Source organism: Centruroides sculpturatus, unplaced genomic scaffold (assembly GCF_000671375.1).
Source record: "Centruroides sculpturatus isolate CEXI.00-Female unplaced genomic scaffold, Cexi_2.0 scaffold2852, whole genome shotgun sequence".
Taxonomy (NCBI): Eukaryota; Metazoa; Arthropoda; class Arachnida; order Scorpiones; family Buthidae; genus Centruroides; species Centruroides sculpturatus.
Window position 1 is genome coordinate 1 of NW_019386941.1, and position 17,187 is coordinate 17,187.

The 17,187-nt window shown below is 27.0% G+C and overlaps 1 protein-coding gene across 1 annotated transcript; it reads right to left on the minus strand.

Moving 5' to 3' along the window:
• Positions 1-105: 105 nt before the first annotated feature.
• On the minus strand, positions 106-15,263 carry LOC111615950 (cGMP-dependent protein kinase 1-like). The gene is made up of 3 exons (XM_023357385.1): positions 14,117-15,263; positions 13,487-14,038; positions 106-976 (listed from the first exon to the last, which is right to left on the minus strand). The coding sequence occupies exons 2-3, from the start codon at positions 13,813-13,815 to the stop codon at positions 778-780; spliced, it is 528 nt and encodes a 175-aa protein (XP_023213153.1). The 5' UTR covers positions 13,816-14,038; positions 14,117-15,263; the 3' UTR covers positions 106-777.
• Positions 15,264-17,187: the final 1,924 nt, after the last annotated feature.

Consider the following 17,187-nt stretch of genomic DNA (forward strand, 5'->3'; position numbering starts at 1 on the left):
TATGGATATCATTTAAATAAATAATACTTGAGGTAAAACCTTATTATAAAAACATGCTTTGTATTAAATTTCTTGCTGCTGCAAATTATAGTAAAGCAAAGTTGTAATTGTCTGAGTGAATGAAAACAAAGTGGGACAGATCACCAAAAATTACATTTTGCATCAAGTAATAAAAAATCAAATATTATATGATCTGCATTTGAAAACAGATTATCAAATAAGATCATTAATAAAATAAAAAATACCTATACAAGCTTTCATGCATTAATTTTCAACACTAAACATGGCATGTACTATATAATAATAATCATGATTTCATAAAATGAAATCTATATTAAATAAATGTTTAGAGAGAATCAATCATGCTTGTATACAGTTCTAAAGGAACAGGTTTTGATCAAAATCATTTTTTACAATGATTATCACTTAAAAACCAAAAAAAAAATACTTGTGTTCAGATGTATATTATCTAGCTAACTAGTAAAAACACTACATCGCATCAAGATATATAGTTAACAATGTAAACAGAACTGATAACCGATGTGCACAGAAGCAAAAAACTAATGCAAATAATTATAATGCTTGAAGAAATCTGATGTAGTTTGAAAACATTTGCTTCTGTGCACATAAGTTATTCGTTCTGGGTACATTATCTAGCTAACTAATCAGACTGAACTGCAATTTGACAGAGACAAAGATATTAATAAAAATTAATAAGTTTGTATATCATTATTGCTCTCTATGTCAATCATTCTATACTGGTAAATATAAAATATTTCAAATATTGACAATTACAATATTTAACTTACCTTCTAGAACAAAAACAATGCTACCAACATCTCCTTCTTTGATAATGAGACTGTCTTTTGGATAAATTACTGGATACATACAATCTGTGATTTCTCTTATCTGTACAATTTCTAAATTTTTCATAAAATCATTTTCTAAAATTGCCTTTTTAATTAATTCTTTAGATCTGTTAAATAAAACAGAAAACTTTCAATATATTATTATATATTTATTCAATATGAATAATAAATAAGTTTTACTGAATTAACAATATTAATTAATATAAATGCTATACTAGTTAACATTGTTACCATCAAAATATTCAATTATAGATATTTTATAAATGTGATGAAATATTAATTGATGCATCTTTAAAAGTTTTAATTAATTCAGTATTTCTGATTATGCATCATAATATTAGATTATTTATTATCAGAAGTAAAATAATGATCTTTTTTATAACAAAGTAATGATCTGTTATGAAACATGAGAAATTATTTGATTTTATCTGTTGCTATGAAGAATATGTAAATTTCACATCACATAAAGACATAAATCTGTATTCTCCAAACCTGGGATTCACAGGAGCCTGGACATTATCCCACAATTTGTATTTTTACACTATTATAATATAAAATGCTTAACAATAATTATTCTTTATTTTGTAAAAAAGTAATATATCCATAAAAAAACTGAAAATAAATTTTAGAATAATTTATTCACTTGGAACCCATGTAAATTTTTTTCTCTGGGTCTGGCAACTACTCTCAATGCCCCTACAGATGTAATTCTATTAAAAAATATGAATTTTTAATGTACTTGTATATATTCGTTGAAGACAAAGAAAAATAGTAAATAGATCATTATTATACGACTGTTCATAAATTGTTGTTACTGTAATATACTGTATATCTGATCTTGTTTCAAAGTAATCTAAAATTAACTGTTCCCTTTTAACTGAACTCCAGACAAATGTCCCAAACATCTATGAATAATAATGTGATTACAGTAATGTTTTATGTTATCTAATCTTAATAAAACAGTCATCTACGAACAAATTAAATGATCATCAGCTAATTAATCATTAATTTTTTCATGATGAAATTTAATTCCCCTTACTTTTCGGTTTAACTCATAAACATAAAAACAACTGGTATTCATTTATTTTTAGCTACTATTTAAATATAATAATAATTTCAGTTTGGCTTAACTAATATTACTTTTCAATTTCATTCTTTTATTAATTTTATTAATATTTTTATCGTATAATACAGATGTAATAATAATACAATATTTTTTAAAATTAAAATATAAGGGCTGGATATATAATAGGCCGGATGGCCAAGGCAGTTAGTCCATAACAATCTTCCAAACCATAGAATTATTGTTGCAGCTATAAATAATTTATTTTTTCTTTATTTCTTCCCACACAAAGAAATTTAGATCCTACTTCTGAACACAATCCTAGTTATTGCCACAATTCCAAGACTTTCCAGTCCAAACCCAGATTTATGACAACCCTAATTAGATATCAATAGGCTATGATATGTTTATATATGAACTGGTGTTTCCATATAAAAACCACTTGAAAATAAAACTGGATCTCACCAACAAGAATATTCAATAAATATACATAAAACTAATTCTAAATTAGCCAATAGATTTGTTAGTAAGATTTTCAATCATAATAGTTAGAAATTAAATCATTAAATATTTTATCAGAATTTGCTTGCTTAATTAATGTATCTTAAGATCTTTTGTAATCTTCCACTAATGAACTAATTATAAAATATGACATTCTATTGTAAACTTCTCATTAGGCCAACCAGTAAATGAGTGGATAAAAATCACTAACAAGTAATGGATGGTTGGGGTTTTGTATCCAACCAATGAGCTGGCCATCTTCCAGGTTTTCCTCACTTGTCTAACATTTAGATAGTAACCGGTTCCTTTAAAAATCCTTTGGAGGCACTATCCCCTGGCAGATTGCCCATATGCTGCATTTTTTATCCCATCCACTTTTCATGTAATTTTGTTTTGTTTTTGCCTTTTTAATAGAAACAATTTTATTTCATATAGTTATATACAGAATTTCAATCATACATACATTTATATTACTTTTTTTCTTATGGTAAATATATTATTATTGTTAAACAAATAAAAAGTTGCATTTATTGGTTTTTCTATTTCATGTAAAACCTTTAAAATGTGATGTGTTATTGGCAGTTTTTTCTCTTTTCTTTCTGATATAAAATACAACAAAATATTGTGTTAATACTTGAAATATTTTCTTCTGGCTAATATTAGAAAGCCATTATACCACTAATCCAAAATGAGCATTACAAATATGGAAAAAAATACTTCAATTGAAAATTAATACATCATCATCACATATATTTTTCAAAAAAAACCTGTTACCAGTATGGTATTATTTTGAATAAATATTAAATAGATGAATTTTACAAATGTAACACTACTAAAAGATTTCACTCAGAGTTTTCATAATCTGAGGAGGGCCTACAGTCAAAATGTATAATGAAATAAGAGCAAAAAACCATGAAAATTCTACTGTAATTGAAAATCTTTTGGCAGTGATACACTTCTATAGAACACAAATGTCTTCTAACTGTAACACTTCTATAGTCTAATCATTTATTTGAGTTTCTTTAAAATATTACCATACAATTTAACATATCCTCTAGTAAACACAGTTTGTTTTCCATCATTATAAAGAAGCTCCAAATTTTAATACAATTTTAAAGATTTATTTTTCCTATACAAACTTTGCTTTTACATTAGGTATTCTAAAACTTAGCCATAGTTTAATACAGTTTGTGTGATATGTGAAAAATTATATTTCTTCAAAATAAATGGTACTTTATATAGAAAATTTTATCCTATTTACAAAAAGGATAATAATGGAAAAATAATACCATTAGATAATAGTTACATTTCATTCTATAAATTAAATTGCAAATTATTTATTTATAAATTAAATTGCAAATTAAGAAACTTAAACTTTTTCAAAACTCAAACTCACTGGAGTTTTTCTTATTCTATCATTTAAATTGCAGGAATATAATTTCCATTACTGTTTGTTTAATGTAACATACACTTTAAAATTATAGTATAATCTGTAAAAATAGGGAGCACATCTAAATTAATGTCAAACAATACAATTGTTTCAAAATTAATCATTAATAGAAACTTTAACTGAATAATAGAATGATTTACTTCATTGGCATATCATAATACACTCTTTCATAGTACATTTTAACATGTAATTATTATACAAATCAAAACAATACACAATACAACTAATGTTTTCATTACACTCGCACAGAAATAGATCTATGCCACATAATGGATTTGCAAGATTTGAAAACATTAAATATTGTAAACTATATTTAAATGCTATTAAATTATAAAAGTAGATAAATCTAATGATTAAGTAGGAACATTAGCAACCATTATTTTAATTATAAATTAGAATAAGTTCAAAGACCAGAAACATTCAATAAATTTCTTAATCTGACTCATGCCATTATTGTTTACACCATATTTTGCAATTAAATTCTTACAAGTTAGTATATCTACTTTATTAGGTAACAAAACATAACACAAAAAGTTAAATCTTTGACAGGACAATAACAATTCATTCAACAGAAGTAAACCATATACAGTATTTTGATTGGATGTCACATGTGACTCATGAATATCCAATGAGTAAAGGTATGATAAAGAAAACCTATTTCAATGTTGTTTATGATGAAAAGTCTTAATAATCTTGGTTAATAAAGGATTTATTAATGAATTACAACGTCTTATCTCCCTGATATAGTATTATATAATTATCTAATTAAAAGAGTTAATTGGAATCTAATCACATGACCTTTTNATAAAGAAAACCTATTTCAATGTTGTTTATGATGAAAAGTCTTAATAATCTTGGTTAATAAAGGATTTATTAATGAATTACAACGTCTTATCTCCTTGATATAGTATTATATAATTATCTAATTAAAAGAGTTAATTGGAATCTAATCACATGACCTTTTAAATAGAAACTATATCAAGATGTTTACATGCTTATAAATAAGTTATTATTTATTTTTAATGTTAAATATTAGAAACAGAAAATTATCTTCAAAATTTGGAAAAGTTTAAAATTTGTTATGTATAAGGTTCTAGAATCTAAACTCTGAATTCTAGAGCATCTATCTTCAGTGAAAAACATGATTATAATCTCTTTAAGTTTTCCTTTAATCTGTAAAAATAAATCCCTTTAATTTCGATAAAAATTAGAAACATTTTTGGATTAGAAATGTCTGGAATGATTTTATATCTACATTAAAATTCCTGCCGAAAACTTTGACCTAATCGAGAATCCTACGAATTTGTATTAAAACCCATTGAATTATCTGAAATAAATTAATTAAAATATTAAATATTTATGTGCTGCAATATTTTAGATAAAATAAGATATCTTTGCCGAATTTATGGGCAAAATTATCTTCTCTTGTATCTAAAATTAATATAATTAAGCTGGTGTTTGAAAACACATAGCTATTCGTAATTAAAATATATTAATGATACAATTGTAAGCATAAAATATTTGTGTTTATTCGGGCTTTTGTAAATGTTTGTTTTTTATTTTTATATTTTTAAACTGTAAGTAATGCGGAAACAATCCACCCCGAGAAGACTCGTTTCAAGAATATCGGCCTTAGTTGTATCGTTTTGAATATGAATAAAAGAGTATTTTCTGTATGTGATATACTTTTTTTTTAGTCGGAGTAATACTCTTGTCGCTAATAACGCGACATTAATGTATTTTTAATTTTGTACACGAAGTGCGCAAAAAAATTTCACATGTTTTATAGTTCGCCGCGAAACAAAAAAGTTTGACACGATCCAATTTGTTTGTGAAATTAGTGTTTTTCCCCCCAGTGAGAAGTGTTGTTATAATGATAAAATAATAGCTTTTGCATAAATTATATTTGCTTGAAGCCCTACTGCAAATTATTATTCAAAACAAAATTTAAAATGATTAATGAAAGCTGCAATAGTATGGAGAACGCAATGTGTAATTTGCATATTTATATAATTTACGTGTTTTTATTTAGTAGACTATTTTAAATTATTTAAAAATAATAAAAATAAAAAATTTAATTCAGAAATGAAATATATTGATTGATAAACATAGCAATTAAAAAAAAAAAACATATTGTGTTCATAGATATCAATAAAACGTATAATTTAAATCTGCAGCTCCATCTGTAGGCGAATCGAGTATTAAATTCAAATTAGTTTTAATGTTGATTTTTATTATTAAAATGTACAAATATGTAATAAAATTAAAAAATTTGAAGCCAATACAATTAAACAATTTTGATGAAGAAAGAAACTGTTTAATTTTTAAAAAACAGTTATAATTATTTTTAATCTCTTGTTGTTCGTGCTAATTAATAGAAATGTCACTGACCGTTAAAATTGTTTAGATAAAATGTTAGTTTAAAGTTTAGATATATACCCACAAGGAAAGAAATAAATCTACGAATTGCCAATGATGTAACATCCTGTACAAAAACAAAGCCTAAAAATAGCAAACACATGCAATTGGAATAACAGCGATTTCGAAACAACAAACCAAAAGCTAACGACACGCAAAACAAATTTATTACTGAAATTTTTTAAATGCCCACTAAAATTCATATCCTAATCCCATTTCTCATTAAAATTTCTTAAAATATTGCAAAAATATTTTAAATCTAATTATTTATCATAAAATATTGATATAAATATTTCCGTATCGCTTTCGCGTTCGGGATAATGCCGATTACTATTTCAAGTATTACAAATTTTATTTTGAAAACTTTAAATAGTTTATATACATATAAATTATTCTACATATATTAACACTTCATTCCTATACAAACTTTGCTTTTACATTAGGTATTCTAAAACTTAGCCATAGTTTAATACAGTTTGTGTGATATGTGAAAAATTATATTTCTTCAAAATAAATGGTACTTTATATAGAAAATTTTATCCTATTTACAAAAAGGATAATAATGGAAAAATAATACCATTAGATAATAGTTACATTTCATTCTATAAATTAAATTGCAAATTATTTATTTATAAATTAAATTGCAAATTAAGAAACTTAAACTTTTTCAAAACTCAAACTCACTGGAGTTTTTCTTATTCTATCATTTAAATTGCAGGAATATAATTTCCATTACTGTTTGTTTAATGTAACATACACTTTAAAATTATAGTATAATCTGTAAAAATAGGGAGCACATCTAAATTAATGTCAAACAATACAATTGTTTCAAAATTAATCATTAATAGAAACTTTAACTGAATAATAGAATGATTTACTTCATTGGCATATCATAATACACTCTTTCATAGTACATTTTAACATGTAATTATTATACAAATCAAAACAATACACAATACAACTAATGTTTTCATTACACTCGCACAGAAATAGATCTATGCCACATAATGGATTTGCAAGATTTGAAAACATTAAATATTGTAAACTATATTTAAATGCTATTAAATTATAAAAGTAGATAAATCTAATGATTAAGTAGGAACATTAGCAACCATTATTTTAATTATAAATTAGAATAAGTTCAAAGACCAGAAACATTCAATAAATTTCTTAATCTGACTCATGCCATTATTGTTTACACCATATTTTGCAATTAAATTCTTACAAGTTAGTATATCTACTTTATTAGGTAACAAAACATAACACAAAAAGTTAAATCTTTGACAGGACAATAACAATTCATTCAACAGAAGTAAACCATATACAGTATTTTGATTGGATGTCACATGTGACTCATGAATATCCAATGAGTAAAGGTATGATAAAGAAAACCTATTTCAATGTTGTTTATGATGAAAAGTCTTAATAATCTTGGTTAATAAAGGATTTATTAATGAATTACAACGTCTTATCTCCCTGATATAGTATTATATAATTATCTAATTAAAAGAGTTAATTGGAATCTAATCACATGACCTTTTAAATAGAAACTATATCAAGATGTTTACATGCTTATAAATAAGTTATTATTTATTTTTAATGTTAAATATTAGAAACAGAAAATTATCTTCAAAATTTGGAAAAGTTTAAAATTTGTTATGTATAAGGTTCTAGAATCTAAACTCTGAATTCTAGAGCATCTATCTTCAGTGAAAAACATGATTATAATCTCTTTAAGTTTTCCTTTAATCTGTAAAAATAAATCCCTTTAATTTCGATAAAAATTAGAAACATTTTTGGATTAGAAATGTCTGGAATGATTTTATATCTACATTAAAATTCCTGCCGAAAACTTTGACCTAATCGAGAATCCTACGAATTTGTATTAAAACCCATTGAATTATCTGAAATAAATTAATTAAAATATTAAATATTTATGTGCTGCAATATTTTAGATAAAATAAGATATCTTTGCCGAATTTATGGGCAAAATTATCTTCTCTTGTATCTAAAATTAATATAATTAAGCTGGTGTTTGAAAACACATAGCTATTCGTAATTAAAATATATTAATGATACAATTGTAAGCATAAAATATTTGTGTTTATTCGGGCTTTTGTAAATGTTTGTTTTTTATTTTTATATTTTTAAACTGTAAGTAATGCGGAAACAATCCGCCCCGAGAAGACTCGTTTCAAGAATATCGGCCTTAGTTGTATCGTTTTGAATATGAATAAAAGAGTATTTTCTGTATGTGATATACTTTTTTTTTAGTCGGAGTAATACTCTTGTCGCTAATAACGCGACATTAATGTATTTTTAATTTTGTACACGAAGTGCGCAAAAAAATTTCACATGTTTTATAGTTCGCCGCGAAACAAAAAAGTTTGACACGATCCAATTTGTTTGTGAAATTAGTGTTTTTCCCCCCAGTGAGAAGTGTTGTTATAATGATAAAATAATAGCTTTTGCATAAATTATATTTGCTTGAAGCCCTACTGCAAATTATTATTCAAAACAAAATTTAAAATGATTAATGAAAGCTGCAATAGTATGGAGAACGCAATGTGTAATTTGCATATTTATATAATTTACGTGTTTTTATTTAGTAGACTATTTTAAATTATTTAAAAATAATAAAAATAAAAAATTTAATTCAGAAATGAAATATATTGATTGATAAACATAGCAATTAAAAAAAAAAAACATATTGTGTTCATAGATATCAATAAAACGTATAATTTAAATCTGCAGCTCCATCTGTAGGCGAATCGAGTATTAAATTCAAATTAGTTTTAATGTTGATTTTTATTATTAAAATGTACAAATATGTAATAAAATTAAAAAATTTGAAGCCAATACAATTAAACAATTTTGATGAAGAAAGAAACTGTTTAATTTTTAAAAAACAGTTATAATTATTTTTAATCTCTTGTTGTTCGTGCTAATTAATAGAAATGTCACTGACCGTTAAAATTGTTTAGATAAAATGTTAGTTTAAAGTTTAGATATATACCCACAAGGAAAGAAATAAATCTACGAATTGCCAATGATGTAACATCCTGTACAAAAACAAAGCCTAAAAATAGCAAACACATGCAATTGGAATAACAGCGATTTCGAAACAACAAACCAAAAGCTAACGACACGCAAAACAAATTTATTACTGAAATTTTTTAAATGCCCACTAAAATTCATATCCTAATCCCATTTCTCATTAAAATTTCTTAAAATATTGCAAAAATATTTTAAATCTAATTATTTATCATAAAATATTGATATAAATATTTCCGTATCGCTTTCGCGTTCGGGATAATGCCGATTACTATTTCAAGTATTACAAATTTTATTTTGAAAACTTTAAATAGTTTATATACATATAAATTATTCTACATATATTAACACTTCATTATGCTTCTACAGTGATGTATTTATAAAATGTAAAGTGATGTATTTATGAAAAATCATTTAAACTCAAAATTTATTAAATATTATTCTTAAAAGATATTGAGTTATAAATCTTAAAATATTTTTAATATTATATCTATTTTAAATCAAAATTAATAATTAAATATCATTCAGGAAAAAAAATAATAAATTCAAATTTTATTTTTAATTTCAAATTTTATTATTAAATTTCTGTATTGTTACACAGATGGCGTTCGTTTCCTTTAATGCGCCGTCTACAATTGTTTTTATTTCACAATTTTTTTAAAATAAATATGTTATTATTATTACAGAAATTCTATATTATGTTTATTTATCGTAATTTTAAAATAGTTTGGTAGATAAATAATTTTTCTATTTATTTTAAAGCACTTAAATTAAATATTTTCAAAAAAATAAGTTAATATTTGTCGAGAAATAAATCCCATGCATTGCAAATAATCGCGATAGAGACAAACTTAAAAAACATGGAACAGTTACGTAATTTTTGGAATGGTTTACTACGTAGTTTACATATCAATGATATATAAAACTTGAGCAAAAAAATTTAATTCATAATATCCTACGTCCGGTAGCAGTTCACCTTTCATTTAATATCACGCAACGTTTTGCATCACAGGCTAAAATTAAATGTAAAGAATATGTTAATTTCGGCCGTTCCTGAATGTTATAATAGCGGAAAATATTTTTCTACAAAATAATATTTATAAAATAAAAAGTTTTAAACACGATCTTATCGAGAAACTTTAGCCAAAACAACCTTCGTTATGTTTAAAGCGGGACTGAAAAACACAAACGGCGCCAGAGAAAGGAATGCTTTTATTCTTTGCTATTTTTGTAACTAATTTCAACTTCTTCCAGTATCATCAACAAACTTCAAGACGTCAAAAAGTACAATTAAATTATTACTTTCAAGTACAGTATAATGTGTCGCTCTTAACATAAGAAACCATTATGCTTTCGAATCGTTAATTGCACGATATACAAGACGTATTAGCTGGCTAAATATTTACATTTCTTCCCCTTTTTTTTCTAGACACTAGGACCACCTCCGTCTCTTAACCCTTGTACCTTTTGTCAATAACGAATTTCTCGATTCATAAAAAGACGCGACTTACAAAAGATCTAAAGTCCATTTAATTCAACTTTGCCGATATCTCAAAACTCTAAACGACGATTGCTGTTGAAATTAAGCGGTTTCTTTGATTGTATATAAATACTTTCTTGAAGATTTAGCATATTATTTTATTAATTCTTTTTTCTATTATTATTATAGTTTTAAGTTTATCAAAGTACTGGGTAACTGTAGAAGTTTACTTAGTCTGCATAAATAGAGAGCTATTTACAGAAGGTGTGCTGCATATTTATAACATGACCGTATTTTTTTTTTTACTGAAATAGCATCTTATGTTATTAACGTTCAGCCCTTTTTTCCATTTTTCTTTTTTAAGTGGTGCTCCTTGTAATGAGTTCATCGTTTCTCCACAATTAGTCTGATGTTAAATGGCTGCAAGTTACACATGTGAAATGTTTCTACTAATTTATGCTTTTAAAATAGTTTTGTTGCACTAAATCTTATTGAGATTGAACTTCGTAATTGGGTTTTAAAGTATTTAATTTTTTAATTGCTTAGAACCTAATTAAGTCGTATCTATTTTATATCTAGCTGATGACAAGAGGAAAAATCTAAAAGTTTGGCCTTTTACAATCTTACGACACGTAGATGTGAGTGAAAATCGCCCTTCGTATACACGCCGTTATCCTGAGTTTCGCACGCTGTTACTGTGGGAACTACTTCAGTTATTTTAGTGCTCGAAACATGTGGTGTATACTTGAAACGTCACCTGTAGACTACTTTCCTCCCTGGGAAAGTTGTCTTCTTTCTATTTAATGGGAAAAATGTGTGAAAAACTGCCTCCATAAATCTAGTAGACACCGACTAAAGCCAACACACACGACCGAATATTGATTGATAATATACTTTAAATTCCAACATGTATAAAACGGGTCAAGAATAAAGTTTGATTAATATAATAGTAATACAGTATTAGGAATACGTTCAATAAATTGATACCAAACGAGATTGATTCGTAAAAACTTAGTATTAATTTATCGGATTTATGCAATAAGGAAATGCGACGTATGGGAAGACTTTCTGTAGAAAGGTGACCCTATTTAGATGTTACACACGCGAAGAATGAATAAACCCACAACCAGTGGTTTATTCATTGTTTTATTCACTTGGACTGGTGGGCACACCAATGTTCAGTGGTAGTATTAATTAATTAAACTCTGATATTCAAATAAAATATGCTAAAACTTAATAATATGGCATCAAGAGGTATCGATCAATATAATTAAAAGTTCGAGACTTTAAATTTATGCTTAATAGATTAAGCATAAATTTAAAGCCTGGAACTTTTACTAGATTAAGTGTACTAAGGAGCTTTGATCAATAATCCATAATTTATTATCATCACCATGCCGTTTCATTTATAGAATATTTAATAAATGATTTGATAATAGTTTCAACTTAAGTCCTCTTGAGTAACACTTCAGTTAATTCTATTAATTAATGTTTATAATAGTTTTATATTGTAATACCTGAAACATCAGTTGCACTGATTAAAAATTGAAACTCTAATAAAAAAAAAACTTTCAACTTTGCTAATAATAATTAAATCTGGGCATTAGTAGAAATGTTAAATTAATGATAGCAAAAGTTATCACGAAATGCATCTCGAATCTCTACTTTTGCGATGTATAAATGTGATATAATACGCAAAATGATACTAAAATAAAACAGAAAACGAAGAATATTCACTAGAGCGATAATTCTTTTAATTTTTCGGTACTGATACAGTTAACGAAACAATCTTAAAAGCTGAGAAATTAATGAGCATAGCAAAAAAATAAGAAAAGATGAGATTCTAGACGCTTTTAGAAATGACCCGGTTTCTACTCAGCTAACTCAATGAGGATAGTAATACTTTCGTAGAATTTTTTTCCTCCCTTCCGACAGGAAGCACGATAGGATATCCTTGCAAAAGCACAAAAATACACTAAACTACAAAAATAATTATTATGTCAAAGTTTTTAACAGGTAATAAATGTAATATTCGATCAAGTTTAATCAATTCTGTGGCATAGAAAAGCCATAGAGCTTCAGCATTTCTAACAGTTCATCAAAATTAAATGTTTAATTAAAGAATTAGAAATGAAATGATAATTTAACACATAAAGGTAGATTCAATTATCATTCAACAATCAATAATTTAATATTCTATAATAAATTATAAATAAAATTAAGAGCAACTTGAGAAAAGCATCATCACTATGCGAATTAATAACGTCGAATGTCTTAAATTATATATATGTATTATTATTAAAAATGATTGTAATTTATTGAAGCTGACTGAAAGTACAAAAATTTTATTCTGCTTTCATAAAATTGCATATTACGTAGAATTAAAAGAAATTATAGTAATTCCATTTATGCAATCAAATTTCCCAGAAGTATTGCAACATTTTTCAATAAGCGAGAATTAACAGGGAAAGAATTATAATAAATCCATTAAAGAAAAATAACTTACAATCTATTAGCCGTCGGATATTAATTTTTATATGAAAAGTGGCCATTATTAATTTTCTATCGTCCTTGAAAGCATTATAGGAAATAATTACCAGCAGGAAGAATTGATTTTTAGATATACTTAAATAAAAATAAATTTATCTTACCGTTTACTCTTAGATACTTTTCTAAGATTTTTTTCTAGTAAATCGGCATGAATGGGTTCTGCAGATATAGCTAAACGTTTGGTTCGTCCTTCCAATTTGACTTTACCATTTCTAATCGATGAATCCACCCACAAATGCATATTCATTGCCATTTGCTTGGTTAGTGGTTTCATAACCGTTTTATAAAGTTCGAGATCATTTTGCAACTGTTGAATTAGTTCGTTTTTGGCTTCTAATTCCATTTCCAGTTTGTCTATCAGTGTGTCTCTCTGTCGAATTTCTTCGATTTTCTGTTGCAAAGCGTACCGAAGTTCCCTTATGGATGACATCTTCTCTAGATCGTAACGCAGCGACTTAATGAGTTATTTGTCAGGAAAAGTGCAAGCCAAGCTCTCATATAATCTTTCGCCGTTTAACAGTTACTTATAAACATAACATTGGCAGAGGACCAGAGCGGAATGAGGTTCAAGTGTCGGTGCCTCTAGACTGTTTATCGGTTTTGCACCCCAATAACGGAAATTGTGACTCCGCCTGTTCCTTGCTAAACCGAGGCTGTAGTTACAAAATAAAAAAAATATATATATATATTTTAGTAAGTTATTAGGTAGGTGGAGATGTTCATAAACTTACGGATTCTAGTTAGAGATACAATACACTTGGGGAATTTTCTCAAATCATTTTTTGCGCTATTTTTAACTTGTGACAAACTTATGTAGTCATGGGTAATTCACCTGTACTAAATTTATTACCTAACTTGTTTCAAAACTGAGTTTCAATATCGATATTCTGACAAAATTCTGTATTTTCACAAAAAAATTTCGCTTAAAAGTTCGAAATTTTATCATAGATAACGTCTAATACCTTCTTTTAACATAATCTAAATTCTGATGGAAAAAAGAAAATTAATTTGATGCTATCGAATTAAAATTATAAAGTTTTAGTTGATATATCATATTCGAGTTATGGAATCATCCATACGGAAAATCTGATATGGAAGTCATGTGTTAACCTTTGTCAAATTATATCCATCAAGATTACGATCGGGTGCTCAATCACTCTGTTGACGCTAAGTTTGGCAACTTTCCTTCTTTTATATGACAGGCGCAATACTTGAATTTAATGGATTTTCTCTGAGATACGGACTAAATTCTGCTAAAATTGGGAAACACACTTAACAAATCTTTAATATACAAAGTATATTTATGCTGTTTTCTATTATACTAAATGGTAAACAAATCAAATTTGTTAGCAAGATGGATTAACACGTCTTGAGACTCTCAGCAATAATTATTTCCAGGGCCTTTTGAATTTTCTATTCGTATATATAATTATTTTTTATTATAAATATCTTTTAAGCTGAAGCAGGAATAGGCCTCTCTACAGGCAAACAAGCAACTGTACTTGCTTTTCCTATAAAATAACCGCTATTAAACCTGATATAGTACCTAGTTTATATTATTCTATTACATTTATTATATTTGAATGTATAATACATAATTATAAGCTGCATTTAATCGTAAAAAATAAATAAAACTATTTTAATTATTTCATTATTTCTCAAAGCATAGTTAACACGAGCAGCAGACCGAACAGATATAATTAATATTTTATAAAGTAGACTGTAAAGTACAGTACATTTATACTGTAAAATTTGCATTATAAAATATTTACTTTGAACAGCATCAAAAATATTATATCAAATGATGCATAAGGCCAAGTCCACGTGATCAATCATTCAATTAACACGCCTTTAACATATATCCTATAAGATAACAGGAGTTTTATCTATATCCACATTTTATTAATTAACTTATGAATCGTTTAAATTGTAAATAAAACACTACTTAAGAATATTAAATCATTTACTTAGGGAAAGAAATTGATTCTGTAATCATTGTTAACAAAATACCAGCTCCATTTATGAATCATTTAACTGAAGCATTACGAAGAGATCAAGGTCTATTGATCAATCAGTTGACTTTCACGTGTTTGGTGATTTCTCCATTTAACTCTGACTTATTTTAATGCTTAAGAATGCTCAAAAATTAAAAAACAAAATGAACGATTGATGTTTTAAGAAACGATCAAACTGGCGACAAGAGGTACGACCATTTAAACAACTACTTGGCATTATTTATCAAAGGCAGTACTTGAACTATAAGTTGACTTCTATATCGATTTAACAACGGCGAGGACAACAGACCTCCTGTATTTATAGGAAACACAATAATTGCTAACGTTCTATAAATAGAATTCCACTTGGGGTGACGCCAGAGCGACACTTGTTCGCTAATCTGTCTCCTCTGTCGACTCGATACATCGGTTTGTAACAATTGTATACACGATAAGCGCTCTAGTAGATGTTTAAAATCACTTTAAAAAAGAATATACAAAGTTACAAAGTCACATACAGACATAAAAACAATTCCGAGCGCTGCAGTTTATTGTAGAGAGCTAAACGCACGATACTCAGCGCTGCAATTCTTGTACTGAGCTAAACGCACGATATTGATCGCTTCAATTGTAGTGAGCCAAACGCACGATATTGAGCGCTGCAATTGTTGTAGTGAGTCAAACGCACGATACTCAGTGCTGCAATTGTTGTGGTGAGCCAAACGCACAATATTGACCGCTGCAATTGTTGTAGTGAGTCAAACGCACGATACTGAGCGCTGCAATCGTTGTAGTAAGCTAAACGCACGATACTGAGCGCTGTAAATCGTTGCAGAGAGNCAAACGCACGATACTCAGTGCTGCAATTGTTGTGGTGAGCCAAACGCACAATATTGACCGCTGCAATTGTTGTAGTGAGTCAAACGCACGATACTGAGCGCTGCAATCGTTGTAGTAAGCTAAACGCACGATACTGAGCGCTGTAAATCGTTGCAGAGAGTCAAACGCACAATACAAAAATCGTTCATTTTGAGAAAATAAAAACTAACAATAATAAGTGATTTCAATATATTTTCTCTATCATTAACTACGTATTAAATTTAATTATCATCAAAAATAATTACACATCAGTTACTTCAAAAAACAAAACATAGATGGCGCAACAAAACAGACAGGCACATCTAATAGAAAATATAAAATATAAATGTACTTTATGTAAAAATATATTTATTTTAGGAAAATAACGCAGATGGATTTATAAAAAGATACAAATGCAACCGGCTTACGATCGGTTAGAGCTAGAAGAGAATAGTTTCAAGGTGAACAAGGTGTAGTACTTGATACATGACCTTGGCGGTAGATGCTATTTATAGTTCAATGGAGCGAAGTGTAGGACTTTATTCGGTCACGTGATTTTCACTTTTAGTTAAAAAAAAACAAGGGAGAACAAAAATGTCGGCTGCAACTTTTACTTTATACAAACTTAATGGATATTTTTAGTCTCTAGGAATATTTGGGAGTTCGTTCTTTCCGGGAAATGAAGTCCAGTCTGTTTCACGGAAATCTGTTATCTATTTTTAGAAACTTTTTTCAATTTACATATTTTGAAGGAGACTTTTGATATATTCCAGGTTCTTTACGAGAGTGTTTTGATTTATTTGATGATTTCTAGCGTGTTTTAACGAGACTTTTGCTGTAAGATGATTTGGTGGGCATTTTCCTTAAACAGGATTTCTATTTTATAATTTTATAGTTTTTTTTTTATCGTTTATATCTATCAGTGTGTCTCTCTGTCGAATTTCTTCGAT